The 25,442-nt window shown below is 53.3% G+C and overlaps 10 protein-coding genes across 11 annotated transcripts; 4 read left to right on the forward strand and 6 right to left on the reverse strand.

The window, feature by feature from the left end:
- Positions 1-995: 995 nt before the first annotated feature.
- Positions 996-3,215, reverse strand: CKM354_000084200 (uncharacterized protein; the record flags this gene model as incomplete). Its single annotated transcript, XM_044795947.1, has 1 exon — positions 996-3,215. One exon carries the CDS (start codon positions 3,213-3,215, stop codon positions 996-998), a length of 2,220 nt encoding a protein of 739 aa, XP_044651882.1.
- Positions 3,216-3,787: 572 nt separating this feature from the next.
- CKM354_000084300 (uncharacterized protein) lies at positions 3,788-4,997 on the reverse strand (the record flags this gene model as incomplete). Its single annotated transcript, XM_044795948.1, has 3 exons — positions 3,788-4,441; positions 4,500-4,767; positions 4,960-4,997. The coding sequence occupies 3 exons, from the start codon at positions 4,995-4,997 to the stop codon at positions 3,788-3,790; spliced, it is 960 nt and encodes a 319-aa protein (XP_044651883.1).
- Positions 4,998-6,121: 1,124 nt separating this feature from the next.
- CKM354_000084400 lies at positions 6,122-8,560 on the reverse strand (the record flags this gene model as incomplete). Of its 2 annotated transcripts, none has more annotated exons than XM_044795949.1 (5): positions 6,122-6,562; positions 6,619-6,865; positions 6,928-7,027; positions 7,094-7,929; positions 8,331-8,560. In XM_044795949.1, the coding sequence occupies 5 exons, from the start codon at positions 8,558-8,560 to the stop codon at positions 6,122-6,124; spliced, it is 1,854 nt and encodes a 617-aa protein (XP_044651884.1). The 2 variants fall into 2 exon arrangements, with proteins under 2 accessions (XP_044651884.1, XP_044651885.1); XM_044795950.1 differs by having other exon boundaries at positions 6,619-6,871.
- Positions 8,561-10,094: 1,534 nt separating this feature from the next.
- On the reverse strand, positions 10,095-14,738 carry CKM354_000084500 (uncharacterized protein; the record flags this gene model as incomplete). The annotated part of the gene is made up of 2 exons (XM_044795951.1): positions 10,095-14,191; positions 14,264-14,738. 2 exons carry the CDS (start codon positions 14,736-14,738, stop codon positions 10,095-10,097), a joined length of 4,572 nt encoding a protein of 1,523 aa, XP_044651886.1.
- Positions 14,739-15,042: 304 nt separating this feature from the next.
- CKM354_000084600 (uncharacterized protein) lies at positions 15,043-16,373 on the forward strand (the record flags this gene model as incomplete). Its single annotated transcript, XM_044795952.1, has 4 exons — positions 15,043-15,063; positions 15,117-15,162; positions 15,220-15,437; positions 15,495-16,373. 4 exons carry the CDS (start codon positions 15,043-15,045, stop codon positions 16,371-16,373), a joined length of 1,164 nt encoding a protein of 387 aa, XP_044651887.1.
- Positions 16,374-16,644: 271 nt separating this feature from the next.
- On the reverse strand, positions 16,645-17,294 carry CKM354_000084700 (uncharacterized protein; the record flags this gene model as incomplete). The annotated part of the gene is made up of 2 exons (XM_044795953.1): positions 16,645-17,119; positions 17,254-17,294. The coding sequence occupies 2 exons, from the start codon at positions 17,292-17,294 to the stop codon at positions 16,645-16,647; spliced, it is 516 nt and encodes a 171-aa protein (XP_044651888.1).
- Positions 17,295-17,866: 572 nt separating this feature from the next.
- On the forward strand, positions 17,867-19,510 carry CKM354_000084800 (uncharacterized protein; the record flags this gene model as incomplete). The annotated part of the gene is made up of 1 exon (XM_044795954.1): positions 17,867-19,510. The coding sequence occupies one exon, from the start codon at positions 17,867-17,869 to the stop codon at positions 19,508-19,510; it is 1,644 nt and encodes a 547-aa protein (XP_044651889.1).
- Positions 19,511-19,954: 444 nt separating this feature from the next.
- On the forward strand, positions 19,955-21,419 carry CKM354_000084900 (uncharacterized protein; the record flags this gene model as incomplete). The annotated part of the gene is made up of 7 exons (XM_044795955.1): positions 19,955-20,119; positions 20,177-20,214; positions 20,275-20,609; positions 20,670-20,980; positions 21,044-21,055; positions 21,173-21,188; positions 21,250-21,419. 7 exons carry the CDS (start codon positions 19,955-19,957, stop codon positions 21,417-21,419), a joined length of 1,047 nt encoding a protein of 348 aa, XP_044651890.1.
- A 632-nt stretch (positions 21,420-22,051) lies between these two features.
- On the forward strand, positions 22,052-22,788 carry CKM354_000085000 (C-8 sterol isomerase ERG2; the record flags this gene model as incomplete). The annotated part of the gene is made up of 2 exons (XM_044795956.1): positions 22,052-22,346; positions 22,418-22,788. The coding sequence occupies 2 exons, from the start codon at positions 22,052-22,054 to the stop codon at positions 22,786-22,788; spliced, it is 666 nt and encodes a 221-aa protein (XP_044651891.1).
- A 267-nt stretch (positions 22,789-23,055) lies between these two features.
- On the reverse strand, positions 23,056-24,840 carry CKM354_000085100 (uncharacterized protein; the record flags this gene model as incomplete). The annotated part of the gene is made up of 1 exon (XM_044795957.1): positions 23,056-24,840. One exon carries the CDS (start codon positions 24,838-24,840, stop codon positions 23,056-23,058), a length of 1,785 nt encoding a protein of 594 aa, XP_044651892.1.
- Positions 24,841-25,442: the final 602 nt, after the last annotated feature.

Raw genomic sequence — 25,442 nt, forward strand, 5'->3', positions numbered from 1 at the left:
AAGCCGCCTTGATCGTCGTGCTGAACAGAAGCTCCGATATCACCGACAGTGCGCGCGCTCCCTGGTTCTGTGTCTGTCGCTGCCTTCTTTCCCAGAATGCTGGAACAGAGGTGACAAGTCGAGGGGGAGGGGAGTGGAGCGGAGGAGGGTCGGACCCTGAAAGCGTTCGCCTGGTTGCGTGTGATTGACTCGGTGTCGTGATAAGAAAGGCACGTTCGAAGCGCCGAGAGCCGCGGTGCCAACAGCAGGCACGAGGGGACTGGCGGCGTGCTAGCGAGCAGGTGCTCTTGCGGTGGGAGCGGGAGACCACGAGCAGCCGGGGGACAAGTGTTCGGTGTTTGTGCTGCGGCGGCCGGCACAAAACGGTCGGCGGGTGGTGGGTGGCGGACAGCGGAGTGGGAGTGGAAGAGGAAGTTGGCAGCAGGCGGTCACTTTTGGGCACGTCGTGTCGCTGGGCGCGGTGTGTGTGAGGCGCAATCCAAATCCAGTCGGCGCTCCTGCAGCCCCCCAGCGCCCAACTGCCTGCACCTGCTGATGATGTCGCCCGATGCCAGATGCGCTTGGCATGCACGTGCTGCGTCCACTTGCTTCTTCTTCTTCGCACAGCACTCTCACACTTGCACGAGACAGGAACAGGTGAATGGGAGATACGGTGCTCATCGACGACATCTATCTATACATCCTTCGTTATCCCGCTGCCTTCATCACACCGTCATGTCCTTGGCATCCTGTTGCCTGCCAACATCGAACCATGTTGCTCACTCCCGGCGAGACCGCAACAATGTCTACGCGAATAATGTCCACCTCTATGACATTACCGAAGCCAAGGTGCCGGCAGAACCATCAGACAAAGACAGCCGCCAAACAACCATCGCTAAAGCCGTGGCCACCCAGCTTCGGGCCCGTTTCTTCTTTCTGCAGCTCTGCGACCTGTAACGCATGCAGAGATTCGCCATTCTGAGCTCGAGATTGTCATGGTTAGCAGTCGTGATCGATCAGCTTAGCCACCGCCCATATGCCCATCGCACTCGTTCAAGCACTGCCTTCTGCCTCAGGACGCCTTTTCTGACATCACACAGCTCATCCGCTTCCTCGGAAAATTCACGATAAATCTCCCTGGGCATGATCTTGATAGCCGCTTGCCGGAGCACATGCACTTCACAGAGCAGAAGACCTTGGTCTTTGTATTGCAGCTCCCCGTAATCCGTGGCAGTGGCCGAGGTGAGGATGCGATCAATGTTCCTCAGCTGATGAAGCATAACGCCGTGTTTGCGTTGCACTTTCGTACCGCGTTTCTGCGTAAAGGAAGTCCGCATCCAGCGTGTAAGCCCATATGCAACAAGGAGACCGGGCGTGAGTGAGATGAAGCCAATGAGCAGCTCTTGCGATTTGAGCAGAGAGTCAATCCCGCCCATGGCAATCTCCACATCGACCTTGGTCTTTTGCACTTGAATCAACAGTGCTCGAATCAGGTTGCCTCGCATCGCTCCTTTCAGTGGACTGGAGAGATCCTTCTCGTATGCTTTCAAGACAGGCGTGAGGTCTCCCTCTCGGACTTTGGCACGAATGTCCGCAATTTCAGCTTCGGTGAGCGGCGATCCAGTCTCCGTTGCAGTAGCAGGCACATCGATAGCGAAGTCGACCACCATGCGTTCCAGACTTTCGCGATCGCCCTCGAGTGATCGCTTCGACATGATACTGATCTCGCTTCCTTCGTCGTGACGGATCGTCCGAATCACATTACGAGTCGGCTCGACGACCCAGTTCTGCCAGAAATCGACAACAGTCGCACCGAGATCCTCGACCCACTGCACAATTTCTGCTTGCCGGTTGACCAGAATTCGAAGCAGCGTGCTTGATGAGATCACTCCGAGGGTGATTGGCAACCAATATCGCACCCACACCGATGGCCTGCCATGCTGCTTCTTCAGAGTCCTCGCGGAAGTCGTGTACTGTCCCAGGCCCAGCGTCAACACTCGCGATAACCTCTCAGCGACAGCCTGCGGCGCCAGTCCGACATCGCTGGAATCGACATTGAACAGCGGGTCGTCGTCCGTCAGCGTAGCAATTGCAGAGTCGAATTTGTCAATCGGCGTCTTCAAATCGTTGACCTTGGCCAACACCGCCTCCATTAAAGCCACGTTCCTTGAGACCGAAGCCCTCCACTTCTGCTGCACATCCTGGGTGGCCGGCGGGCTTCCAAGCCCATCACCGCCAGCATGATGCAGAGAGTCATGGCTGCCCACATTCTCGTTCGCAAGTCCCTCTCCGAGCAGAACTCCTAAGGCGTTTGCGTTTCTTAGCCGCACCTTCTTGAGGGCACTTTGCTTTGCCCGGACCTCTGACCTGACCCTTGTGACGGGCGATAGAATCCTCGCCCTCACCTCCCTCCCACTCTTCTCCTTTGCGACCTGTTTCACCAGTCCGTAAAAGACACTCCACTGCTGCGAAATCGAATCTCTCGCCTCTTGACCCGCATTCGCGATACCGAAGTTTCGCTGCTCCGCTCGCTTTCTAGCATCACTCCACACCGCGTTTCCAAAATCCCACAGTCGCAAAGGCGAGATCTGCACACTGTACAGAGCTGTGTATCTTTGACTCCCGAGCACTTCATCCCAGTACCATATATCGTCGCTCAATTGAACCGCTTCATCGAGTATGGATCCGAGAACATGTCCATAGACTTGTGTCGTAGCTTTCGAAACTAGTAACCACTCCAATTCTTGTTCCAACTCGCTCTTAACCTCCTCTTCTGCTTCCTGTGTGCCATCTTGCTGTTCTCCTACATCTTCACCACCAAGCACAATTCCCACCTGCGCCGCTCTTTCCTGCTTCTGTTGCGACGTCAACGCCGCCAGCATTGCCAGTATCTGTCCCGGTTTCAGCAAGGCTCGAGACGTACTATCCGCTCTCCCGGGCGCCAAATTCCGAATCGCACTTTGTAATGCCAGAACGCGCTTACTAGGCAAGATCGCTCCGATGGAGACATCATCCTCATCTCCAACATCTCGTTGTCCTTCATTCTGACTTGGAAAATCATCTTCTAAATCCTGCTCTTCCCCTCTGTTTTCCTCATCATCCTCATTTCCTTCCGCTGCAACTCTCAGCGAAGTACTTCCACTCCTACCAGCCGCGGTCGCACTATCAAGATTCGCGAGTTGTAATCGGTCCAGCTGCGCGTCGATTCGACGGACTTGGTCTAGGACGAAAGACATGTTTTGCAGTCTCCGTTCTCGGTGTTGTTATTAGCAGAGCATGCTGTGTATTGTTCGCCCGGTCCGAAATTCGAGCGAGTGTCGAATGCAAATCGTATGCAGTGTCACGCGTGCATGCACAACGCGTGCAATGTTCAATGGTGTTGATGTCGAGAGCAAATCGTGTGACGTAGGAGGAAGGAAAGCTTGCATAATGTGCATGAGATCTGGGGTTGACGAGGAAGCTTCCTTCCAAGAGATCTCGATCAAAATCTCCACCACGGACGCGACGTTGATCGAACAACTGGGAGGTACGAACTCCCTCAATGGACCGGAATAGGAGACGCTCAGTGAATTTGGAAGACATGTGAATGCTGCACGACCTGGTCTTGCGACGACCTCTATTTTATTCAGAGAGTACTGTTTCTGTCACTGAATATGACTATATGTACAAATTACGGCGTACTCATGCTCGGCCACTCTTTGAAGGACCTAATCTCATGCTTGAAAGACAGAAATGGAAACGCCCGCTCGAAGTGCGTACTCAGACCCGTCCTGCTGTGGTATCATTTCACCTTCATATTTCGATTCGACTACTGCGCCTTCTGGCTCTTCAACTTCGCCAGACGCTTCTCTCGTCGCCTCCTCGCGGCCTCTGGACCGCTCTCCGTGTCAAGGAAGTAGTCCCACCATCGGAAAGAGCTTGAGTAGTTGCCAATGAACTTCTCGTGGTGGGTATCGTGGTGATCGGCTCCAGCCCAGAAAGGCAAGAAGTGGTGCAGACTCCATGGGAATTCGTATCCAGAGTGCGCGTCGATAGCCTGGAACAGACGGAGCACAATCCAGATATACATGGTCAAAATATGCAAGTCCTTCGTAAGTGCGCACCACAAGATTGGTGACGAAACGGTTCCGATACCAAGCACCATGACTTCAATAGGCGAAGCATACTCTGCTGCCAAACCGAATGGAGCAGAGTATTGGTGGTGAATCTTGTGGATGTTCTTGTACAGAGGACCCCAATGCATCGCGCGGTGCATCCAATAATGCCATGTATCCTCGAGAACGAAGAAGATCGCAATCTGATATGCCATTTTCCAAATCGGAGGGAAAGGTACCGAAGTCGAGAGACCAAAGTATTGTGCCATAGGGTGGAAGAGCCAGATCTGAGGAAGTTCGACAGTGAAATGGCTCAGCAGTACGAGCATAGCGCAATCCCACTGTTCCCGCGCAGAAGGGATTTTGTTCTGTACAATCGTCAGTCTCAAATGCCTCTCTCATCTCGCTTTATCCAAACAAACGTACGTGTTGGATCTTGTACTGATTAAAGTACGGTATTTGGTCGATAATTATCCAAGGCAGACTGCGTCCAAAGTACACCGTCTCATGCATGACGAAGCTCATGATTCCCGTAGCCAACGCATCGTTTCCCATGAAGGCGTACCACGCCGCCCACAGCTTCTCAAAGTAATTCAGGCTGACATTGTACTTTGAGATTTCCTCGAATTCGTGCCAGTAGGTATTCGTGGTGTGCGGTAGCATCGCGTCGGCTATCGACTGTGTCGTGACATTGCTGTGAGCGCGATGCGTTAGCCAAATTGATCCTGTATTCGAGTGCCGACAATGGCATCGCCGTTGCGAGAATAGTATCTCTCTTGTCGAGCTGTGCAAAAAGTCGGTCGATCCTCAATGCAGGAACGAATCCTCCCTCGCACCATCACCAACAATCCAGCAGGGATGCAACGAGCAGCAGGGAGATACTCACAGGCTCGAAAAGTAATCCATTCCAAACGTCGTCGCCATGATGGCGGTCTCTCTCACTCACAAGTGTGAAGTGGTGTGTCCAGAGTGGTGAGAGAGAAAGGCAAGGGCGGCCCAAAACAACTTTAATTGAGAAGCCCTGAGGCAAATGGCAAGCAGCACATCTTACGATTTTTGGCGGAGACAGACAAGAGCCCCATTGCCGTTTCAGGGACCCAACCAGCGAAAGAGCATCCCGCTAGTCCAGGGTGGCGGGACCCGCTTTTATTCCACGCACAGCACGCACCACGCATTCAACAACTCGCATTGATTGGAATCGCCTTCAATTCTTCACGGCATGCTATAGCATACTATATGCTTGACCGCTCCGACCTATCAAGCTGCGCGGATTTGTCGTGAATGCTGCATAAGTCGCTATCTTGACCTACACATTCTCCTGTAATCCAGAGTAGAACAAACGGTGAACAATCGGAACAATTGAAGATCTCGCCTCCGATCGCCTTCAACATCACAAATTCTCGACCGACGTTGATCCCAGTCTCTTTCGCACAGCCCGTCGGAAGCTTGAGACCTCATCACGTGTTGCACATGGCTGCGCATTCAATCATGTCATGTCATGTCGCAGCCTGCAACGTACGATACAGGACGGCATGATTGGCCTCTGACACCATTCATCAAACCATACGTCTCACCACATTGATTGCCCTCACTGAGGCCGAAATCTCGTCTACCACATCGCAGCGGATTGTGAAGTCGCCACACACTACAGTCAGTATACCACATCGACAGGGTCTCGCTTCGCGGCACCAAGCGATACGAGTGAGAAAGAGGAAATTTGAGAGAAAGAGTGTATGTATATCGTGGGCGAATGAACGATGACGATCGTAAGCGTCCTTCTTCTGTTGCTGCTTCTGATGATCATGGTGGTATAGACAAAAGGTTGGCAGTGATAGCAGCAGAACGAGTGCAGCTTCTCCAGAGAGACAGGACGAACCAAAACGCAAGGACAATCCGTCGTCGTGGTAGTGTCGCGACCAAGGCCACAACCTGCGCGAGCTCCATTGGATTCAGGAGGAAGCAGGCAAAGAGGAACATCACCTTGCCCGCTCTTCCTCCTTGTCCCGAGACCGCGGCCCCTCGATTCGTGATCAGATCCAACGCGGCTGCTACCGCGCCTTCTTGACCTCTGTAGCCCACCCTTCAATCCCATCACCCTTGCTACCAACTTGGATATCCGTTTTGATGCGATCCATCCCCTTTGTCTCATCCAAGAATGGGTGATTCGCCATCCCGCCTGCATTCGCTCGATCAGCAGGTTGCAGTTCGAGCATTGGCAGGAGGAAATCCCCGATTCGCTTGGCCTCCTCCACTGAGAAATGGTACTTTTCTCGCAAGACGTCGGGGAGCGCCCAGTGCCGTAACCTGTGAATGTTGCGCAGCTCGCCCTTGCGATTAAATATCTCTTGTGACCATTTACCACTGATGCACAAGCTCTTAGGGAAAGTGCCCAGCAATTCGATAATCTGTGCGATGTGGTCGTCGTCTTTACCATACTTAGTGCCAGACTGCGGATCAAACAGATAATCACCCGTGATGAGTTCGAAGACCTGAGGGCCAAGGTTAGCTGGGCGTGCTGCGCCACGATAAGCTCCTCCCCTCTTACCATGCAAGCCATGCTCCACACATCTGTGCTGGCACCCCATTTGGCGCCGAGGATGACCTCAGGTGAGCGGTACTGTCGAGTCTGAATGTCGTTGGTGAAATGGTGTCCCACCCAGCACGCATTGCCCAAATCTGCAATCTTGACGGAGATGACTTCGATTCCATCGTCGGGCTTCTCCATCTCCTTGGGCTTGACTGCGTGCGAGCCGCCCAAATCCATGTCGGAGACATTGTTGGCGAGAATTTCGCTGCGTCTGTTGTTAGTTCAGAGCTCAGCGAAGCCCTCGCGAGTGATGTGGATCAGACTTACGCCGTCTTTTCGCGCTCTTTCTGCGCTCCGGCCTCTTTCGTCGCATCGCCGCCTTCGGCCTTAATACCAAGGCTCTCGAGCATCGACTTTGGTTGACTCCCTATAGCACCGCTCATCTCAGCACCATCCTCACCCGTAGGAGATGCTCCCTTGATGGGCGAATTACCTTTGCTTTCGTTGACGATCTTGTTGAGACTCGCCGTGCTGCCAGGGAAGTTCGAGAGGTCGGAGTTTGAGAAGTTGGTGTTCAGAGGACTGGGCAGAGGTTGAGAGCCGGTGATGAGGGTGCGTCTTCTCCGACGGCCATTGCGGTGGTCATCCTTTTCCTTGCTGGGATCCTCCTTTACGTATGTCTTGACAATCTGCTCGACATCACCAATTTCGATCAGGACGTTTTCTGGCTTCAAGTCTGTATGTATTATGCCGCACTCGCGGTGAAGGTAGTCCAGACCCAGTAGCACTTGTTTGGTGATTTGCTTGACGAGCGGCATGGGAATGCCTCGGTGGTTCCACCTCTTAATCAGGCCGAGCAGGTTCTCGCCCAACACCTCAAACACCATGCATACGTGCATGCCATGAGGTCCTTTGTGGTTGAAGGAGTCGAGTAGGCTGACAACATGCTGCCTGCCGGGATGGTCTTTGTTGGCTTCGACAACCTTGTTCAGCAGCTTGATCTCGTCAAGAGCCGTCTCAGTGTAATGTGCGGCGGAGCGGACGACCTTGAGAGCGACGTGCTTGCCGGTGGTGTTGTCCTTGGACAGCCACACAGTGCTGAAGTGGCCCCATCCGAGCTTCCGCACTATTGTATACCTGCCATTGTTGTACTGTTCGCCTACTTGCACAGGGTGGTAACCACCCTTGCAGTAGTCTTCGGAATCCTCTTCGTCCGCCGTGTTTTCGGTGCCCTCGTCGCCGGAGGACTCTGACTCGCTGGGTGATTCGTGGATGTCCTTGCCGTACTGGGCTTTATTGTGGTTGAGCGGCGACGGATTGCTCTGTGCACTGTTTGCGTTTGGCATCAGCATGTCTGTTCTACTGTAGTCGCGGCGCACAGAGCATGTTCGCGGCTACATGCATTGCGGAGTGCAGACGGTCAGGCGAGTGGCAGCAGCAGTAGCAGCAGCGGTGGGGTGAGGGTGCGTGCAGACGTGCGTGCGTGCGTCGACGAGGTTGGGGTGGTGGCGGTGGGAAAGTCTGCGAGTCAAAATGTCTCGGCGGGGTGTGAGCGCGGCGATGATGTGAGATGCGCCGAAGCCTGCGGGCAACAGACAACAGACACACAGATCAGAGGCTTGCCTGTCCGCAGCGCGATCCGGCGTGTCGCATGAGACGGTAGCAGGCTGTGCTCGCCAAACGCACAACAATCATCGCAAACGACGCGGCGACATGGGGACGGTGCTCACCTGTACGGGTTGCCGCCAGCGGCCTGCTGCTGCTCGGTGGTGATGATCGGCTTCAGGTCCTGCTTCCGCCGCTTCTGCCCGTTTTTGCTGCTGCCGTTCTGGTCGTTGTTGGGGGCGGTGGAGGGGCTCTTGTTGTTGTTGTTGTTGCCGTTGCTGGGGATGGCGCCGCTGGCGACCTGTTTCGCCTTGTTGATGGCAGCCTTCTTAAGACTCTCGCTGCCGCTGTTCATGGCGAGGGGGCGGCGTCGGGCGCGGGGCGGTGAGGGACGTCGTTAAACCTGGCAGCGTGACCTTGGCTTCTCGAAGCTGCTGCGCCGGCAGTCGACGAGTGATGCGTGCGCTCGGATGGCGAGGGCACGTTGTGGGGTGCGGTTGGTTGCTTCAGATGCGAGTCGTGCTGTCCGGCCGTGCTGATGACGCTGCTGGCTAGCCGCGCGGAGAGCTGTGCTGTGCTGTGGTGCTGCGCTGCCGTTGTCGAGGTGTTGGGTGCTCGCCGCCGCCGTCAATCGTGATCGTCTGCCTCTGCTGGGGCCGTGCATGAACCAATGCGCTCTGCATATATTGCGGCGCGCAGGCCAAGTCAGAAAAGAAGCTGCTGCTGCTGCTGCTGCTGCTGCTACTGTTCGCCGCCGCTGCTCCCACCGCGTCTGGAAGTGGATCGGGCAGCGGGAGTGTGCGCAGAGCAGTCCCCTGACCAACGCAGAATTGGGCAGAAAAGAAGGCCTGGACTAATGCGCGAGAGGTCCGGTTCCATGCAGACTGGCACTGCAAGCCCTCGAGGCGTTCTGACGTCGATGAAGGGCCAGGGCTGTGCTGAAGCTGGCGCAGATTCGTGCTCCCTCAGGCTCAGGAACAGCACGTCCGCAGGAGATAGCAATGTACAGAGAGGGCAGATGAGAACGGAACTCCCACAAAAGAAGCGACTGACGACTTGACTTTGGCGCTTGCACGGCTACCTCGACCGCGAGCCATTCCTCCTCGTCCCTTCCATCACGTTTGCCCCAAGCGCTCTATCATCTGTGCGCGATTAACTGCCGCCGCCAGCAGTGACCACGGTGGCACAAGGTCACGGTTCGCTGAGCCAGATTCGCCCCATAGCTGCGATGCTGCGAACAAAGCCATCGAGCACTGCCAATTGAGACCAAACGTCACGAGAATCCACAAGCTGCTGGCTCGCATTGGAGGTTGGGCAACCACCACGCTGCTTGAGTCAGGTACCAAAGCACGACGACATCATCCAATCCTTCGCAATATATCATGCTCTTTGCACTTCGTACTTCTGATATCTCTTGCACAGCATAAGAACAGTACTTCTAGACTTCTCCCATGTCTCAAGAGCTGCAGGAACGTCCGATGGGAAGAAGCTGGCGCCGGCGAGACACTCACAAGGCAGTTACGGAGCCGAGACTCGCCCGATTGAGCGTGGGCTGGATCGTTGACAAGCAGCCTGACAAATGATGGACACGCTTCTAGACACAGTGCTCGTGTTGTCTTCGTTCAGTCGGTATTATTATTGAGCAGATACACATATGCATACGCATTTCGCGCCGCTTCCACTTTCAAGGTTCGTATTCGAGAGTCTTCGCCATGCAATGCTATGCAATGCAATGCTCACTTCGGCCTATATATACAACGGAGGCCTGCTCGCTCCGCTTACCTCTCTGTGCAACGATAGATCGCTCAATGCTCACTCATGCACATCCAGCCGGCATCAATGCAATAGCAATGACAAAATCTACTATACACGGCTTGCCATCTGTCTCACTACTTCGCAGCAATGGCCGCCGTCCACTTCTGCTCCTCCGCCTGATCAAAATGCAACAGTCGTCCCAGCACTGGCACAAGTTGCAATTGAAACTTCTTGTCCTTTTGCTCTAGGAACTGCAACAAGACCTGTCGCAGGTAGACATAATTGATGTCGCTCGTGGCTCCGCTCACATTCGTGCTGTTGCTCGTACTAGGTCGAGGAGCGGGAGATGTGATACGTGATCTCCCAGCGCTTTCGAGCGAAGTCCTTGACGATCCAGATCCAGTCTGCGGTTGCTGTCGAAGCTTGGCCGAATTTTTGAGTTGTTGCAGCTCTTCGGCCATGGTCTTTGATGACTTCTGAAGCCTTTCGAGACGAGCTTCACGCTCTTCAAGCTGCTTCTTAAGATCGTGTCTTTCTTTCTCCAAGTTGGAGACTTGCCTGTCACCCTCGTCCAGACTGTTCTGAAGCTGTGTCATGGCAGTGCGCGCCGCTTCGGCATCTTCTTGCGCCTGTGCGAGACGTCTTTCAAGCTCAGCTCTTGAGCTCTTAAAGTCCTGCTCGCGCTTCTCAGCATCCTTGCGGGCCTCACTCGCGCGCGACGCCTCATATTCCACTTCACGAAGTTTGGTCTTGAGCTCCTCGATCTCGCGTGCCTTCTTACGCCCCACTGTGCTGGCATCTGCTTCAGCACGGTCACGCTCTTCAATGGCAAGGTCTCGCTGCTCGCGAAGCTCCTTGACTTTGGCCTCTGCTCTGCTCTCGGCATCGGCAAGCAGTCTCTTCATGGTGTCGCCTTCTCTGCTACGTTCAAGCAACGAGCGTTGTGTATCGGCCAGCTCCTCCTCGAGACTTTCAACTCGCTCCTGCATTTCCTTGGAGCGCGTCGCAAGTTCACGACTCTGATCTTGCACGCTCTGCACGTAGCTGTCTGCGCTGGCCTGTAATGTTGCTTTGGTTTGCAATTCCTCGCGCAGGTTGTTGTTCTCTGCACTGAGCTTCTGAACCTGCTTCTCGAGATCATCCAGCCTGGGCTTTTGCTTCCTGAGATCGTCTTCCAGCTTCTTGTAGCTGGCTTCAAGCTTCTCTTTCGCGTCGATGGCCTCGTCACGCGCATTCTGTGTCTTCTCCAGATCCTTCCGAGCCGTTTCGTACGACTCCTCCAGCGCCTTGCCTCGATCCTCTCCAGTCTTCACTTTACCTCGCAGCACTGCAAGCTCAGTGTCCTTGTCGGCAGCTTGGGACTTATACTCTGCGATTTCTGATCGCAGGTCTTTAGCCTTGCCCTCGAGTTTCTTGACAAGAGCATTGGACTTCTCCAGCTCGGCTTTGACGCTTCGCAGCTCATCACTCTCTTGCTTCAGCTTCTTAAGCTGAACCTGGAACTGATTGTTGAGCTCTTTCGTGGAAGTCAAATCCTTGAAGCGCTGTTGTGCTAGGTTCTCCGACGCTGCAAGGTCCTTTTCCAGCTCGGCGGCTCGGCTCTTCAGCTTCTCCAACTCATCGACCACAGCTTGCTGCTTCGCGTTCCGTTCCGTACCACTGGCAGCGTGCTGCGCTTTCAGTTCTTCAAGCTGTGCCTCGCCTGCATCTTTTGCGACCTGCAATGATTCCTTCTCACGCTTGAGACTTTCGACTTGCTCGTTGGCCGCTTGCAGCTCCTCGCTCGAGGCTCCAGTGGATTTTGCGGCAGTCAATTCGGCTTCCACTTCAGTCAGTCGAGCCTGGAGGTCTTTCTCACGCTTTTCGGCCGCCTTGAGCTGTTTTTCACGTTTTGCAGACTCCAACTCACTCTCGTCAAGTTCTTTCTGCAACGTGTCGCGCTTTTCCTTCACTTCTTTGAGCTCGTGCTTGGCGTCAGTGGCTGCTTTGCCGTGCTCTAGCATTGAGTCTTGCAGTTCCTCCTTCTCCTCCTTCAGACTCTCGATCAACTCCTCATTTGCGATTTGGCTCTTGATCTTCTCCTCAGCCTTGCCCAGCCTTTCTCCAGTCTCGCTGAGATCATCAGTGAGCTTACTGATCCTGTCGTTCTTCTCCGCGAGCTCATCTTCTAACGCGTCGATGCGGACTTGCAACTCGTCAGCCTTGTCTTGCCAGCTTGTGCTGTCGTCCTTGAGCGCAGCCTCTCCAGCTTCTAGGCGGGCTTGTTCAAGCCCCAATAGTTTGATGCTCTTCGCGTCTCGCTCCTCCTTCAAAGCTTCCATCTCCTTTGTCAACCTCTCAATTTCTTCCTCAAATACCGCCTCTGATTTGGCATAAGTCTGATTGGACAGCGAAGATTTGAGCATATCAATTTGGTCCTCTCGGTCCCGAATGATGACCATCTTGTTCTTGATCTCTTGCTCAGACCTCTCGATTCGTTCCTCCAGATGCTGAATGTGACTATCGTGACTATCGCTGACAGCTTCAGTCCGGTTTCTCACGTACTCGTGCATGTCTTCGAGCAGCGGTATGATCGGATTCCCAGCGAATTTATGCTTCAATTTCGCAGATGCTGCTTCACGATCACGAATAAGGTCTTCCACAGTCACGCCGACAGTCGATTGTTCACTCGTCTCGGCAGCGGTGGCGGTCTCGCCGTCTGTCTCAGTCTTCTTTGGCTTCTTCTTCGACTTTTTCTTGTTCTTTTTCTTAGTCGAACCGGTCGGAACTTGTTTATCGTCGTCCTCGGCGATCGGTGGTGTGCCAGCGTTCGCTGATTCACTTCCAGGCTCAGTAGGCTGTGTGCTAAGTTCTGTCGTTTCAGAGCCGAGACGCGATCTCGTAGCCGTACTGGCTGTCTCCTCTGTGGGTGTCGCCACTTCTGCTGATTTAGCTGCCGCTTTCTCCGCCGTTTGCTCTGGAGTTTCGCATTTCCCGCAGTTGATGATGGCGTAGTACGCCTTGTCACGATCTGCCCGTGCCTGCTTGAGCTCGACTTGCAGACTGGCGACCTTCTGCTCGTGAGCTTTCTTCGAATCCACAATCTTCTGCAAAGCATCCCTTTGTTGTTCCAATTCGTGGAGCTTGCGCTTATCATCCTTTGCAGTCCGCTCAATCTCACGCAGGTACTTGGTAGTGCTCTCCGTCTGCGCAGCTTGGGCTTCCATAATCTTGAGATCCTTTTGCATGTCAGCAACGCGCGCCTCTGCGATGTTGGCCTCGTCCGTCTTCTTCTTGAGTTCTGCTTGCAGATTCGGGAGTATACTGCGGACATTCTCCAAGACCTTGACATCTCTCTGAGCATACGTGCCTTCTTTGAGATTTTTCGCGTGTTCTGCTTGGTACTTCTTCAGATTCGCCTCAGCTTCAGACTTCCTAGCTTCAGCTTCGACAGCTTTTGTCCGCAGAGCTTCCTGGGACTCGTTGAGCTTTTGCTGCATGCTGACGAGCTGAGACTCCGTTTGTACCAGGCTCTCAGCCACTGCGTCCTCCTGTTGCTTCGCTGCATCACGAGCAGCGATGACCTCGGTAAGTTCCTGCTTGATTGAAGCAATCTCATTGTCCTTGCGCTCGATGTGCTTATTTGCAGCGTCGAGATCCACATTCTTGACTTCGAGCTCATTCTTGACTGTCTCAACATCTTTGCGCAGTGATGCATTTTCCGTTGATAGCTCATTAATGAATTCGGTTTGCTCTTTCTCTTTAGCCTGGAACGTCTGAATCTCCTTGTCCTTCTGCTTCAGTATTGCGTCCTTGTTTTGAAGCTGTGCCTTCAGCTCATCGTCCCGGGACACCTCATCCTCATACGAGAAGAACGCATCATCGTCGCCTCCGTCTATCGGCTTTGACTCCTTCTTCTTCTCTGGACCTGCAGTCGAGGTCGCAGTCTTTGCCTCGTCTCTTTCCTTACGCAAGCCAGCAGCATCGTCAAAGGCCTGTTTCACCTTCTTCTCTGCCTCATCAAGCTTGCTCTTCAACTCGTCTCTTTCTTTCGTAAGCTCGTTCTTTTCGCCAGCGACCTTTTTGAGCTCCTCCAGCACCATATCGCTCTGCAGACTACGCTGATTCAAGAACTCGACCAGGGCTCCGGGCTCTTCGATGGAAGTCAGTGGGGTATGCTCGCGTAGAGTCGCCTCGAAGGGATCAATTAGTGATACGCGAGCATGGGCGGTTCTGTAGTTGCGCAATAGATCTGTACACGTCGAGTTCTGTGAGTAAAACAAGAGATGCCAATCACGATGGAGTGATCTGGACATGACCATACCTTGATACCGAGCAGTGAGCTTCTCCAAATGCGCCAACTTCTTCTGTACATGCTCGGGCAGCTCATCATCTGCAGCCTTGCTCTTGCCTTTGTCACCATCTTGCGCATCACCTTCCTTGCCTTCTGTCTGCCCCTTCTCCGCTGTCTCGCTCTTGTCCTCACTCCCACTCGGCTGCGGCGTGGCCGTCCTGCTGATGCTCGACACCGAGTCGTCATCGCCAATGACGAACTCTTCCGGGTCAGGCCCTTTCGTCAATGGGACGCCATCTCTGCTGTCCGGAACGCGCAACCTGCTGCCAGATCGCGCGCCTGGAGGATCGATTCTCCCGCTGCCTCTTCGCGGGCGATTTGAAGGCCGCCTGGCAGGAGAACCACCTTTTTGAGACTGCTGCTGCTGTTTCTGTTTCTCTTGCTCTTCTGCTATCTTGTTGTCCAAGAAATCCAGGCCGAAGCCTGTCCCAAAGCGCTTGAACATGATTGCGCCGGACTTGAGCTGCGCGACTCTGCCGAGAGATCGCTTCTCATGATATGGACCTCATGCGCTGGTAGAAGGTTCTCGTAATATTCGCGCGGATCCTGAGATGGTATCGTCTTTCGTGGCACTCGTGGATGGGGCTGCAGAGTTGCAAGTTGATGTCAATGAGCTGTAGTCAATGTTCGACAGCTGCGCCGATCCTACGAGCCAAGCATGCGCTTGTGCAGGGTTCTGGTTGTGAGTGAACATAAAAAGTTATTGCACAACGAGTCACACGACAACTACTTCGAATATATTGCCCAAGATGCCAACCGAACTAGAAGAAGTAAGCGAACCGCTTAGAGATTGTATAAAGACGCAAATATTGATCAGTGACAGCTCGTTGAGTTCCTGCACCATGGCAACACTCAAATCCGACAAATTGGTACGACTTCGATATTTCTCAACGATGTTTGCAAGCACCGCGTCTGATCTTTCCCAGCGGCCGAGAATCTTGTGGGATACTCGACATCACAGCCGTCACTTTTCAAACGCAATCAACTCGAGCCGATAAAAGACTTGAAACTTCTGATCAAAGACTACGCACCCATTGCCAAGAATGCCCTCACAATATTGGTCAACCTGACCGATGATCAAGAAGTGGTTAAGAGCTTGATAGATGACGATGCTTGTCTAGAATCTATCTTGCGCAGAGTGACAGTCTGTAACGACCGCACTTGCCAACCACTTCATGACGACTAACCACAAAATCAACAGGACCCGAAAGACCCCAATGCCAACGAACACTGCATGCTTCTCGCCAACCTTGCCAAGTCCGACAGCATAACCAAACTTCTTACACTCAAGCGCTCTATCCCGAAGGAGAAGAACCTCTCGACCTCGCCACTTGCCATCGATCAACTTCTCGACTGCTTCGTCAAAGGTGCCTCAGGCTCGTACAACCCGAAAGCAGATTACGACTACCTCTGTTACGTCTTTGCCGATATTTCCAAGCACGAGGCCGGAAGGGAACACTTCTTGACACCACGAACGGAAGGCTCCTCCTCAGATGATGGCGCCGCCGCTGATGGGGAAAAGGTTCTTCCCATCACGAAACTCGTTGTTTTTACTGAACACAAGTCCACAATTCGCCGTCGAGGCGTAGCGAGCACAATCAAGAATGTCTGCTTCGACATTGATTCCCATCCGACTCTGCTGCGCCCCTCGGAAGAAGATGGCGTCGGACTTCTACCTTACATCCTTCTCCCACTTATGGGCAGTGAAGAATACAGTGACGAGGACACCGATGGCATGCTGGACGAATGCCAACTCCTTCCTCCTGACAAAGAACGGGAATCGCAAAACGACATCATCTGCATCCATCTCGAGACATTGCTTTTGCTGACCACGACGAAAGAAGGGAGGAAGGTGCTGCGGGATGTGCGGGTGTATCCTATTGTCAGGGAATTACACGCCAAGGTGGAAGATGAAAATGTCAGGGAGAGTGTGGATCGTCTGGTGCAGGTGTTGCAGAGAGGAGAGGAAGGAGATCCGGATCCGGCGGAGGAGGCGAGGAAGATGGCTTTGGCACAGGAGGGGAGAGTGCAGGGGATTGAGGACGAGGACGAGGATGAACAGATCGTGGAGGTGTTGTAGATGTTGGACTTGCGACTCAAAGCGTTGTGATAACAATTCGTGGGATTACACTTTAGCTTATCGCCGACGTGGAGCTCGCTACACATGAAGCAGTGAGGCGTTGCAATCACAGGAGTAAGAAGGCCGATGTGAATGAAACCCGATCATGTCAGATCTAGGGCAAGTCTTGGAGACGAGTGGTGCCAGATATCGTGACTTCGTGAGTGCTCAGTGCTATAGTCGACATTATGCTCGTACATGATCGTGAGGCAGCGCTTACAGCAGACTTGACCTACGCATCCGGTTCGGCTTCCGGATGTCCCACAGGCACCAGCTTGCCGACAACGAGATACTTCTCATTGAACCTCTCCTCCCATCCTCTGAGAGCCTCCATCTCCTCCTCGCCCAGATCCTCCAGCCTGTCGAGCGGTCCATGCAGATCTTCAGTCAACATTTCGGGATCGAAGCTACCACAGGCCAGACCTCTCGAAGCATCTCTACCCGCAAAGTTTTGGTATGGACCACCTGGACCGTAAAAGTTCCGTCCCGATGATACATCAAACACCTTGCCCTTCACGGCGAAGTAGATAGGCTTTCCATCTTTCCCGTTGAACGGCTCGAGCTGAGGAGGAGTAAAGACCTTGAAGACGGTCGGCGGAGGGGCAGTAGGCAGAGTCGGAACCGTCTTGGTGGGACGTAATCGCATATAGGCGAGGACCATGAACAGTGAAAGTAGGATTAGGTTGATTGGAGTTGCGATGGTGGCTCTAGACAAGCATTGTCAGTGCGCTATCCCCCGGAGGTGTATCTTCGATGGGAGTGCCACATGTAGCGTGGTGATAGGGTGATGGGAGGTGGTGGTGGCCCGGGAAATTTGCAGGCGGGCTTCGGTGAAACGTACACTCCTCCCACTGGGGGATCTGCCACGGTTGCACCTGTCATCTGTCAACCGGCTGTCGCGGACGCGCGCGGGCCTTCGTTGAGCTTACTGTCTGCCATGGTGAACGAAGCGTGTCGGAGAGGAGAAGGCTGGCACTAAGGAGACGGCTTGTGAGAGCAGTCGTAGGTCAGCAGCAGCGTGAGAAGCTGACGCCAGAGCTGCCGGAGTGGAGCTTGCAGCTGGCAGTTGGCAGGGCAGGCACGTCAGATCATTCCTGAAACACGTGGTAGGCGCGTTTCAGAAGTGTGCCTGGGGCAGGAGCTCATTTGACAAGCTCTGCTGCCGCGCTGCCGCCAAACCCTCCACTGCTCGTGCTCACCACGCTCCCGGTCGTGGACGCCGGTCCAGAAGGCGAACGGCGACATTGAATGCGCGATGCGAGTGCGTTTCGCATCGTCCCTCGGAGTAGTGTGCTGTTCACGCTCCATCACCAAACGGCGGCCTGCCAAGTTCGCTGCATCACGTCCCTCGACGCCCAACACTCGCTGTACACAAACACCCCATTTCCCCTCCCTCTCTCGCCTCTGCCCTTCCCTATGATCAGCAGCCGTCCATTGATTGCTCCCCCAAGCACATGCCCTTGCTCCTCCCACGTGATAGACATGAAACACGCGTGATCTTGTCAGCAGCACCGACAATGCCCCAGTACACCATCATGCACGACCGGCCGTGGATCGAGGAACCCGGTCGTGCTTCTCTCGCTCCCTCTGCCTCCGTCTACAGCGAGGACGACTACCAAACGACCTACAGAGACTCAAAAATGCCGGAAGTGCCGCCGTTGAAACTGCACAAGCTGCACCACCCGCAATCTGCTGGCCCATCTCACAATGTCGACCATGACGCGCCGACACGACAGTCCAAAATGCTGCTCTTCAAGCAAGTCAAGTCCATGCTGCACAAGCCCTCCAAACTTGACATGTCCAAAATCGGCCGACCTCGCGACAACAGCCTCAGCAGAGGCTCTAGCGCAACCGAAGCAAGGAATGCCTCCGGAACATCTACTCGAGATGGATACGAAGTTCGCAAAAACTGGTCGGACCGGGAAAGTGCGAGTTCCAAGGACGCGTCGCCCGTATCTGCTCTGAGCGACATGGAAAAGTCCATTCCTCCCGGAAGCGATTGGCGGACGATCCAATATGAAGACCACGACCAAGTCTCTGAAGTCGCCGACTTCGCATATCGAAACCGAGGTGCCCCGAGTCAGGTCTCAGCCAGTACTCGCTCATATGCAACACCTGACACGCCTTGCCCAACGGCCAGGCTGTCGAGCACAAAGCGTAAGCCCACGCCACGTTCCGTTTCCCAGACCGAAAGTTATTCTCCAGCACTACAAAGTCCCAGCCCTCCGCCTTCACGAGACAATGAATCCGAGAGTATCGTCGAGATCGCGCGGTTTCGTCGCGACCCTGGCAGTCGCTTCAGTTGGACGACTTATGCGGGATCAGACATGTGCGGTCGACCCTCGTTCGACATTGTAAGTCGTCCTTCAATGGAGCGACCTTCGACTGGTCGCTCGATCGAGTCTCAGCCAGCTCGACAACCACCACTGTCTCGGCTACAGGAAGAGCCCACAGTGAGTCGTTTCAGCTGGAGCACAGTCGGTACAGGCGCACCGAACTTTCAGACCCGGCCAGAATCACCTCCACCTAGTCCACCACCTGCCCAAATTCCCGCGAAGTACAAGGTCCCTCCAGTGCAATCTATTCTCTCCCGCCATCGTCCCGTTCAACGACAACAAGAGCGGGAAGAGTGGAAACCCCAATCACGCAAAGCTTCAGCGACTGATCCTGACACCCCCGTCATTGCACGGCTAAAGACTGACGGCATTACCAACAACCAGCACCAACAACGTTTCACGACTGACGAAACACCAGGCTCGGCCTCAAAGACTCTGCCTCCTTTGCCACCAGACATGTCAACTTCAAATACTCCAAAGACACATCTGGAGGGACTTCTCGCAAAGGAAGAGGAGATTATCTTCCAGCGCAAGAACATTGAAAAGGCCATTGTTGAGAACGCCAAAATTGAAAGTGCAAGCCCATTGGATGTTACGTTTTCCGAAGTCCGCGCAGCCAAGAAGGAGCTCGAGAGTTTGAGGGCCAGGTTGGAGGAGATCAAATTGGAGGAGAGAGATATGGGGATCGCAATTGCGAGAGCCAGGCGGAAAGAGGGCTTCGATGATGGAGAAGGCTTGTGGGTGAGGAGAGTGACGGGCTGAAGGGAATGCTGAGCTTCTTTGACTTCGAGGTCTCACGAAATTTGGAGTTTGCGGCCTTGATGGCAATGGCAGGTTTGTTTTGGCGTGGGATGCTTGTGCTGCATATTCCATGCGTTGCCAACTGCGACAGTCAGTTCTGCTTTTGAGGAGAGGTGCAGATTGGTCTTTTTGAGTTTCGGCCCTATTGTACGACAGAGGCATTCTAGCGGATAAGCCACGAAATGGCTTGCATAACTTAATGATGATATGAATATTCCGATGAGCATTACAGCGAGCAACAAATGCTTTTGGCTGCTTCTGCGACTCTACTCCAGTCTCGATCATTCGGCATGTTTCGCAAACTGCCAAATTGAGACTAGCCTCCCTCCATTCAGTTCAGGCGATGGAGACTCATGATCGACTTCTCGTCTCAGTTGCCAAAGTACATTCAATTCCATCAGACAAATGCAACTGCTTTCTTCGGGAATTCGAAACCTTCGCAGCTTCAGCTCCGGGGCCAACTTCCATTCGAGCTTGCGGATTCATCTGCCACGTCGCAGATTCTCATCCTCGCCGACTTGCATCGAAAAAGAAACGTTGTCAGGATACAAGTCCTCCAAATACTATCCCGTCAAAATCGGAGAAATCCTTGGAGACACATACACGATCCGAGTCAAGCTCGGATAGAATCGACATTCTACGACTTGGCTTTGTAGTGATGTAGCGTGTGTTAAGTGCCCAGTTTTGATAGGGCCATTACATCCATTGACATTGATAACCTGCAGAAATGCATTCAAAACACTGAAGATATTGACCGCTAACGATCATGTCTCTCGAGAAGCGCAGGTCTTTGGACATTTGAGAAGAGTCTCCATGGGGTCGCAAAATCCAGGCAAATACTGCGTGCGGCGGGCAGAGGACATCCTCGTCATTCCTGGTACGAATGGCAACAAGCATCAATGCTTGGTTTTCGAGCCGCTAGGACCAAATCTTCTCGAATTCGCATCGCAGAGAAAGAAGAGATCAGGAAATCTCTTTCGCATCGATGAAGTACGCTGGATGACCATTTACTTCTTGCATGCCTTAGATTTCTTGCACGAGAACGGAGTCGTGCATACAGGTAAGATTTACATTCCCGAGCGCGATAGCCTTGGTTGACTTGCTAATACTTTGCGAATAGATCTCAAGCTAGACAATATCCAGCTCACACTTCCTGACAACGAAAAGGAAATACTTGACGCCTTCGTTTCTGCTGCTGAGGCCGAGAATCCGAGCACGATCAGAACAAACGCTGATGGCGCGCAAGTCTACACATCTCACGAAATGGTACAAGACGAGCTCACTTTTCCCATTCTCTGCGATTTAGGATCCGCAAAACTTGGGAAGCCGCCACATGAAGGCTTGGTGCAGGCACTGCCGTATCGAGCACCGGAAGTCATGCTGGGCGCGAGTTGGGATTCAAAGATCGATATATGGAGCTTGGGTGTTTTGGTCAGTCTATCGTCAAGTTCTTTTGCGTGTAGAAAGCTGCTAACGATTAGGGTGTGCTTGTAGATATGGGAACTTGTTCTGGGAGAACGACTTTTTGGAGAGCAATCTCAAAAGACTTCACTTGAACTGATGTTGCGCTAACTGGGTCCTCCAGCCGAAGGATTTCTTCGGCGCTGTGGTCGACGAGATGAGTACTTCGACAGTAATGGTGAGTGGTTGTCGCTGCGACTGAAACTGCAGAGTCTGGCGTGGCTGACAGGTTCTCTCAGGTCATTGGAGGCACGGCAAGATAGAGCGTATGGAACTGGAAGATCGAGTGGAGATGACGATGGATATGCCGCTCTTCTTTGATTTCCTGCGCAGTATGCTGAGGTGGGATCCGCGCGAGCGACTTTCAGCATCGGAGTTATTGAAGCATCCTTGGCTACAACTCTATTGACTGGGTGTGCCCCCATGGGACCTGCCCTTCGTAGCTCGTTATACTGCTGGTCTATGTCAACTTAATGCGATCGATGTGCTGGAAAAAAACGATCGAGCATCTCTGCTTGTGTTTCGTGGCAGCTTCGATGTTGACATCTTGGCGGACTTGCCAACATTACGCAGTGTCTTCAAAGTGTACACTGCATTTGAGTGCACTTTGTGCGGCCCAGCTGTTGCAAGGTGAAGTTTCCTGATGGGTACCGCGAGAGGACGATGCATACATGTATGTACAAATATGTTACATGGCTTTCCGCAGGAGCGAACTGTGCAAGTTGTTTTGGCCATTGGAAATCACCGGACTTGGCAGGGGCCCGTTCCGAAGGAACGACTTGGACCTCGTACGATACGGGGGCCAAATCTCAACGAAGGCAAAGGTCATCAAAAGCAGAATGTCTCAGACACCACAACAACATCGCGACGCCATCAAACGAGTCCTACGCATGATGAGGTGATCTGCTGCCATCACCTTGCCTTTCAGTCACTCATTCACACCAACATTGACCGACGCCCGCAAACTTTCGCCAAGTCCAAACAACCACTACAAGAACTGTTTCAAAACAACAACCGCACTTGAAAGAGCATTTCTTCAAGATGCCTTCTCAAGCCACACTCTCCGTCACAGTCCTTCTGTTGGCAATCTTTTCAGGCATCTACTTCCTCCTCGATTCTCAACTCGAAAAGTTTTACATCTTCAACCCACCACAACTCCATGCCATTGCCCAAGAAGCAATTTCCGAACACGGCAACAACACCGAAGGCATCGTCACCAGCATTATTAGCCAATTATCTGCAATCGAAAGCGTGAAATCACACTTGAATCTCGAACAAGAATGGATTTTCAATAATGCCGGTGGAGCCATGGGGGCAATGTACATTATCCACGCCAGTGAGTTATCCCATAAAAACCTTGAAGTACGCATCATGATTTTGGTAGCTAATTGCGGTCATATTTCCCAGGCATAACCGAATACCTCATCATCTTCGGCACTTCAATCGGAACCGAAGGCCACACAGGCCGCCACACAGCAGACGACTACTTCCACATTCTCACCGGAACTCAACTCGCCTACGACCCTTCTAACAAGCCCTTCGAAGCTGAAGTCTACCCACCTGGAAGTGTGCACCATCTTCGCAGAGGTGAAGTCAAGCAGTATAAGATGGACTCGTCGTGTTTTGCGCTTGAGTATGCGAGAGGTTGGATTCCACCAATGTTGGGCTTTGGGTATGCGGATACGTTCAGCAGTACCTTGGATTTCCCGACTCTGTGGAGGACGACGGTCGTTACTGGGAGGGAGATGATTGGGAATCTGCTGAAGTTTAAGTTGTAGTCTTGGAGAATAGTAGTGAAGGCATTGGTGCAAGACTGGTGACAAGTATGAGTCAACTTGCGCCAACGCTATGCTTGAGGGCTATGTAGTCGTTTGCAAATGAAATCTTTGCAGTGCCACACATGGCGATATGCATATGTACAGCATGTTTCGTGATTTCTCTTCTCGAGCATAACATGATATTGTCGTCCTCCCATCTCTATCAAATGCAGGGACCCTAGCCACCCCATTACGATCCCTTCGTGTAGCCAATCTCGAGAACAAACCCTACCGCCTCCCTCGTGCCCTGCCATTTCCACACTCCCGCTTATGCAACGGCTCATCCGGCCAGGTCCAGCCTCTGATTCTCTTACTGACCCTCTTGTCCTGCTGATTAACCTTGGGCATCCAATCATCTCTCGGCAAATGATGTCTCCTCGTCAACGCAGTCGGTCCTCCGACCTCCAACTTCCAATTGAACTGCCCCGGAAAAGGTTGCTCTTTCGCCAGCATATGCAGATACCAGAGAGCGAGATCCGCAGTCATGGTCAATGGGAGCGCGGAGCCATTGATGTTTGGATTGGGAGAAGCGGAAGCGGAGATCTGTACTGAGGGGCCAATCTCGAGGTAACCGAATAGAGGAATGTTTGGGTTGGAGTTGTTGTCGATGTCTGTGGTGGATGAGGCGGGAGGGCCGCCGGCTCGAACGCAGACGAGTTCAATCTCCGTCATAATGAATCCGTATCGTGTGCCGTGTTCGCGCATGAAGCGATGAAGATGTGACAAATGCTCGAGGTACTTGATCTTGTCGATGGGCGAGCCGTTGCGGTAGCCAGAATTCCACTGATCGTAGGACTTGACAATACCGACGACACGGCCTCGGCCGTCTCCATATATCGTCTTCTCGCCATCAGACTGGTAGTTGGCGACGAACTCGGGTTGTTGACGGGCACCTAGACCTGATCGTAGAGCTCGCATGGCGATGTGCTTGTCACCCTGCGCTACTTTAAGAGCAGCGTTAACTTTGACGGCGTGGTGCATGGCGCAGAGCTCAGCAAGTTGAGCCGGTGTCTCTGGGGAGAGGTTGACTTGCCCTGGTTTGGGCAGAGCTCTCATGGACACATCAATCTTAAGGAGATCGAGAAGACCGGGGATAGACGAGATCGTGTCGACGGTGAAGTCGGTCCATGGCCTGACATTTCGGATATCGAACCAGAAATGATTGACTTGATTCGTGTCGGCTTTGGTGATTTTCTTGATGAGTGATGGAGCCGGATTAGGTTCGGTCAGGTAGTCCAGGACAGTGGAGGTAGGGCTGGGAACATCAGATGGAACAGGCACCTCTGCTTCGACAGATAGCCGGGAAGGCCTCGCAGGCGGACTCGCTGTTCGGCGTTGGTTGGGATAAGACTGCATCTGTCCATTCGGCGCAATGATGGGAGCGAGGAAGCTCATTGCAGTCGGTGGTCTTGAGGCAGGCAGAGAGACGGGCAATGGCTGCGCATTTGGACTTTGACGATAAGTCGGGTAGCCATATCTGCTAAGCATTGCCGCGTCGATACTGCTAGATGACATGTTCCGTGAATGCGATCGGACATTGGAAATGTGTGATGATGAAGCGGATCGCATGTTGCTCATAGAAGGCCGGCTAATGCCGAGAGGATTGGACAACGATGTCGGTTGTGGAGATACAGAGACGGTTCTCGCATGAGCATATGGACTGGTCGATCTCCGATCCACAGAGGGGTGTGGCAAAGCCGGGCCAAATTGGTGGCCATAAGGGTTGACTGGTAAGGAAGATGTTCGGTGATGTGAATAAAATGCCGAGGAACGGCTGTAGCTGGGCTCAATGACCTGGTCTTGGTATCTCGGCTTTGGAAGTAGTCTTGACCCATTTTCGCGAATGATCCCAGGTGATCGAGGTGGTGTGGTGGCTGCTGTCAAGGTCGTCTGTGGAGACCAATCTTGTGGGAAATATGTGCCATCGGTGCTAGCACTGCCACCGGGGCAGGGCAAGTCATCGTAGCCACAGATCTGTATTTCTGAAGGAGGCGTAACGTGTCGAAAATCCATTTTGATCGTAGCGGGCTTCCAGAGCCGCGTTTGAGACGCCGTATCAGCGTATGCTATTAGATAGTAATTAGGTAGACTAGCATGGGTAGGAGACCAGCTCCGAACGAATGCCAATAACAAAGTCGCACAAAGGAAAGAGAAAGACAAGGAGACTCGTCGAGCTCGTCACAAGCTTCAGCAGCGCAGTCGAACAGTTGGTGATTCCTGTCGGAGAAAGAGAGAAAGAAGGCGCGCGGGTAAGCCAATTCCTATATGCGAGGCCAGCGCGCTGAGATCCATCCATACCGAGTAGTACGGGCACAAGCATGCTCTGCAGATGCGTAGCGTCATTCGCGAGCATGAAACGAACCTTGAAAGCAGTGTAGCGTACATCCGTGCTTCCGCCTAGCATACTACCTGTGGACCATTCTCGCGTCTTGGCCGATCCGGCAGTGGCCTCATTGCTGGATCGAGGTCTGTGAAACGGGTCGAGCCCTCGTTCGGATCGGTCTTGGTTTCACAGGAAAGCGGTCTGCTGAGCGGCACATCCAGATATCATCATGGCTGTCTTGAAGGAACGAAGACGACTGGCTGCATCGAGGCTGTTGCTAACTTTGGCTCAC

This window comes from Cercospora kikuchii (genome assembly GCF_019650295.1).
Source record: "Cercospora kikuchii DNA, contig_00001, whole genome shotgun sequence".
NCBI lineage: Eukaryota > Fungi > Ascomycota > Dothideomycetes > Mycosphaerellales > Mycosphaerellaceae > Cercospora > Cercospora kikuchii.